This window comes from Carassius carassius, chromosome 39 (assembly GCF_963082965.1).
Source record: "Carassius carassius chromosome 39, fCarCar2.1, whole genome shotgun sequence".
Lineage (NCBI taxonomy): Eukaryota > Metazoa > Chordata > Actinopteri > Cypriniformes > Cyprinidae > Carassius > Carassius carassius.
The window spans coordinates 28,772,768-28,778,375 of NC_081793.1; the positions used below are offsets into that span (position 1 = coordinate 28,772,768).

The following is a 5,608-nucleotide window of genomic DNA, read 5'->3' on the forward strand; positions in this document are numbered from 1 at the left end:
CAGAATTAAATTAAATTCTTTAATTCTTTGTTTACATTGCAGAAATGATTTTCTTGTTTTGCTGTACAAATTTCAAAACACCTTTACATCCCGATGCATTAACTTAAAGTGAAATTACAATGGGGAAAAAATAATTTAGTGAGGTTTTGCTTAAAACAATGCAAATCCCTCTATGGGGCCAGAGCAACAAACTTAATTAAAAGGGAAAGTATTTGTATATATTGACCCTGTTGGCTGATTTTTTTTTCTTCGTTGTAAGCATGGAGATACATTTTTTTTTTTTAATACAAAAGCATAAAAGTAATTCATTTTTCAGAATGCATTCAAGACTTTAGACATTTTACTCATTTTGCAAATAAATGCATCTTGACAAAAATGTTGCAATGCACCAGCTGCTTTTGTATCTCGTGCATGAATAACAAAAACTTATCTTCTCTCTTAGTCATTTTAAAACTGAACAATGCCAGAGCAGCTGATTTCCAGCCTTTCATCTGAAGACTCAAGTATCCCATCCACACCAACATCGGACGCTCCATCCAAACGCTTGTCCTGGAGCAGACTGATGCAGAAACTGCACAGCAGCCAAAGCCTAGACTCTGATTCAGACAATCACAGCAGCGCAGACAATGCATCAGATGCAGGTAAACATGCATGACTTGCATGCATACATTTTAAACCATAACCATGCAAGATCTTGAGTCTAAAGCATGCTTGCATTCATCTCCCGCAGGTTCCATATCCCTAGCCGATCTGTCCGAATCCGACTTGTTTTTTGACCCCACCGAAGAGGCCTTGTGCAAGGAAGTGGTGCAGCTCATCGCACTTAACCTGACCAATGCCAAAGACTGCGTCCTGCACTGCTCCAAGCTCCTCATTCCCGAGACGCTCCTGGAACACATCGGCCAGGAGCTGGTGCATCTGTCGGTCAGCGAGCCCTGTGGCCTTCGTGGTGCCCTCGTTGACCTCTGCATGGAGGAGGATGGCAGCTGCGAAGCCGTGGGACAAATCGCAGTCGACCCCTACCTAGTGCCCACCTTCCAGCTCACACTCGTGCTGAGGCTCGACTCCAGGGGCTTATGGCCGAAAATCCAGGGGCTTTTCACCGGCAGATCGCCTTCGTCTCCGGTTGTTAGACGTGCACTTAAACTGAGCACTGGATTTAGAGTTATTAAAAGAAAACTGTACAGCTCTGAAGAGCTTTTGATTGAGGAATGCTGAGCTCGACTGATTGAATGTCCATGCCATGGATTTTACCAGGGTTTTAAATGAAGCTTGGTCTCACAAGAGGCCTGAAATGTTGTAATGCAGATGTAGGGTATATAAAAGAAGATTTCAATACAATAAAGTGTTTATGTTGTACTTCTGCTGACGTTCTAGTGAAGCAGGAGTTTTGTGCTGCTGTTGAAATGTTTACCTCAGGTTCATGGAAACCAGACGTGGCAGCTATTTTCCATGTAATGAACTTTTAGTTTTTTTTTTTATTCAAGTGCCGATTTGTTCAAAGATGTGTAACAATGTGTCTGGATGCAGTTATTGTTCTCTTGGATCAAACGGAAGAGGTGTTTTTTTTGTCTTTTTTTTTTACAATCATTTGCATCTTATTTGATATTCAAATGAAATTTGTTCTGGGGGGGGTTTTGTACTTGAGCGACATTCACAAAATAAATTATCTTTTTGAAGAAACAATCCGTGTCTTAGCATTTTTTTATTATTATTCATCGTTATTTTTGGAAGTTTAAATTTCAAGCATTTAACATGCTTTTATCTAAAGCGACTTTTCTTGCATTAATATTAATACCAATGTATGCATTATCAAATCATGCATTCTCTGGAAATCAAGGAGGGGAGAAATTGCATATCACAGTATTACTGTATTAATATTTTCAGAGATGCCACACTTTTTAGAGATGCTTCACTGATTAAACTTTATACGATCAGATTTTCTGACAAAATACTATAGTTGTGATCAATATATTTGTGCTATTCAAATAGAACGTGTGCTGTTTTATTGTATATTACATCTTCTGTTGTCGCTCACATCAAAATCCAGCCACATATTTGTTTAGAGCTGATTCAGACCAGAACACTTTTTCACTGGAGGAAGTTTTATTCTAGATTATGCTACATTTCTCCAAACCTGATGAAGAAACAAACTCATCCTAATCTGGAATGTTCATCTTTGGGAGAACTGTTGCTTGTGAAGCGCATGTATTTCTCTCAGCTGTTTTTCTCAACATTTCACACGCTGGTTTTCCTTTTTTTTCAGATGGCTGACTAAGAACGTGCTGAGAAGCATGCTTCAGCTGATTGTGGAACTAGCTGGCATCCTGCGTCTAAAACACAATGAATCACACACCCACTCTGTGGACAGTGGCACGTACAACCTTTATTTGTTTTCAGAGTGAAATAATTGCAGCGTAGTCTCTGTCAGCAATGAAACTAGTCATGTAGAAAATAAAACTTCATATGAAATAAATACTCCTATTCAATCCTTCAATAAATATCAGCTGTACAGAAGCAGTAGTTACTCCTAACACGCATACACAATAACTTAATCAGTAAGATCCCTGCATAGATAAATCACATACATACAAATATAAATCATTAAAAAGTCATGATCTCGATCTAATCAAACTCAAATAAATAAATGCAGGTATTCTCATCGGACCTCCAGTCTGTTTCATAAAGCAAAACCAGGTTGTTGATTTCAGCCAGAGCTGAAAATAAGTTTGAAATTAGAGAAACAACACCATGAACTTTAATCCAGGCCAGAACATTCAGAGTGTGAGGAACGTCCTTCATCCAGGAGTCCAAAACACCAGCTCCGGTTTCACTCACTCACTCACACACACACACACACACACACACACACACACACACAATCCTTAGCATGCATGTACACATACACACACACACACACACACACACACACACACACACACCTTAGCATGCATGTACACATACACACACACAGACACACACACAATCCTTAGTATGCATGTACACACGCACACACTTGATCACGTACATGGTCCTTAGCATGTATGCATGTACACACACACAGGCACACACACACACACACATGCACACACACACACACACACACACACACACACGCACGCACACATTCATTAGCATGCATGTACACGCGCACACACACACACTTGCTCACGTACATGGTCCTTAGCATGCATGCATGTACACACACACACACACAGGCACGCACACTCACACACACACACACACACGCACGCACGCACGCACACACACAATCATTAGCATGCATGTACACGCACACACACACACACACACTTGCTCACGTGCATGGTCCTTAGCATGCATGCATGTACACACACACACACGCACGCACACTCACACACACACACACACACGCACGCACGCACGCACACACACAATCATTAGCATGCATGTACACGCACACACACACACACTTGCTCACGTGCATGGTCCTTAGCATGCATGCATGTACACACACACACACACACACACACACACACACACTTGCTCACGTGCATGGTCCTTAGCATGCATGCATGTACACACACACACAGGCACGCACACACACACACACACACAGCTTCACCCCTCAGTAAGTCTTTCTAGTCGAGTTCAGTAGTTGTTGCAATGCTCAGCCCTGTTTTTCAAACAAATGCATGGCGTTCTTCCATATTCCAGACTGGAGAGATTGTTTTTTGGAACCTGTGCAGAAAACAAATATTGAGATATTAATAATATTTATTTGAAGAATAATGAATAATGCATTGTTGTATGTATGCAACGTTTCACATTGCACAAGATGTGATACTATTGCTTCACACTGAAGTGTGTAATTTCAGCAGCACAAACACTGACCCACTTTTCCAGCAGTGGACTTTCCCCATTCATTCCCTGCTTAGAGAACTCACAAAGCCCTGAACCACACAAACCAATATAATTTATTATTTAATATTGGATTTAATTATAAGTTGCTGAACAAGTTTATTATATATACACACACACACAAAAATAATTAATATGTAATAATAAATGATTTATCTATCTAACAATAATCTAATTGAGTGCGTTTTTTATGTAATATGTTTGCAGGTGACTTGGTTTTTCTTTGTATTGCTAAATGTTTATTGTTTATAAGTGTCAAAAGTCAGTAAATTTCTGGAAGGTGAGCATAAAAAGGGAATTTTAATGCATTGTTCCTATTTTTCTGCTCTATTCCAAAGAAGAGGTAAACAACTTTTACTCGCATAGTTTATTGTTGTGTCGTGCCGCTCAGATATAACACTTTTAAAAATGATATAAAAGTGCTTCAGACCACCCAAACTGACTCTGAACACTAAACTGAGACACCACACACTATCTCCAGGTCAGGGACTTGGATCAAGCGTTCATTAGCGTCTCTGAAGCTCGGAGAGTGGAGGACGACGCATGGGTTCGATTCCCAGCGAATGCATGCACTGAAAGAAAAATTGCTTCGGATAAAAGCATCTTCCAAAAGCATGCATGAAGTGGGACTCAGAGGTCAGAGGTCAAGGTGTGGATGGATGGATGCAGCGCTCACCAGGTACTGCACTGAAGCTTCATCTATCCGTTTAAAGCCTCCTGAACCTCAGACAGCCGAGAGCAGCTCGGGGTTCCCATCCGCTGAGCCCGCTGGTACAGATCACTGTCCCCGAAATATCGCGCACGGTACAGCAGACCCTCCTCTGAAACACACACACACGGGTCTCATTGACATGAAGTGAGCAAATCATGACAGAATGTAAAAGGATGCATAAAAAGTGGACTCAGATGATGAAACGCTGTTTGTTCAGTCTGGGAATAAACACGAGTGAATCATCCATCGAAACAGATGTAAACTTCCCTCGAATATCTCCAGAACTCTAGCTCATTCACTAAATGTAAGGAGATGAATGACGTTACAGGACGTGAGAAAGCACAGCTGGTTTCTACTGGCTAGACATGTGAGTCATGAAGAGAGACATGCCACAAACTCCTGATTCTGCTTTAAACTGGAATCTTCCACCTCAACACGCTCACTGATTATTGCTCAATTACTACCAGTTCTTAAAGGGACAGTACACCCAAAAATGACAGTTCTGTCATCAGTGACTCACGCTCATGTCGTTCCAAACAAGTATGATTCACTTTCTAAAAGGATTTAGGGAATATCGGTTTCCGTTTAAAAAAGGTAGTAAGTTTGAAAGAAATTATTAGTTTTATTCATCAAGGACGCATTGCATTGAGCAAAAGTGACATTTATAATGTTACGAAAGATTTAGGTTTCAAATAAATGCTGTTATTTTGAACTTTTTGTTCATCTGTGAATCCTGAAAAATAAAATGCATCACAGTTTCCACAGAAATATTCTGCAGAACAACTGTGTTCAACACTGATAATAATCAGAAATGTTTCTTGAGCAGTAAATCATCATATTTCCATGATTTCTGAAGATCATGTGACACTGAAGACTGGAGGAATGATGCTGAAAATACAGCGGAGCATCACAGAAATAAATTACACTTTAACACAGATTCACACAGAAAACATTACATTACGTTTTACATTTACACAATAATATTTATAAAAAATT

The 5,608-nt window shown here is 40.1% G+C and overlaps 1 protein-coding gene and 1 pseudogene across 1 annotated transcript; one reads left to right on the forward strand and one right to left on the reverse strand.

The window, feature by feature from the left end:
* The first annotated feature begins 414 nt into the window (after positions 1 to 414).
* Positions 415 to 1,476, forward strand: ddit4 (DNA-damage-inducible transcript 4). Its single transcript, XM_059530304.1, has 2 exons — positions 415 to 641; positions 731 to 1,476. The coding sequence occupies exons 1-2, from the start codon at positions 461 to 463 to the stop codon at positions 1,216 to 1,218; spliced, it is 669 nt and encodes a 222-aa protein (XP_059386287.1). The 5' UTR covers positions 415 to 460; the 3' UTR covers positions 1,219 to 1,476.
* An 890-nt stretch (positions 1,477 to 2,366) lies between these two features.
* The window catches only part of LOC132121738 (dnaJ homolog subfamily B member 12-like), an 8,762-nt pseudogene continuing 5,520 nt past the window's right edge, over positions 2,367 to 5,608 (reverse strand).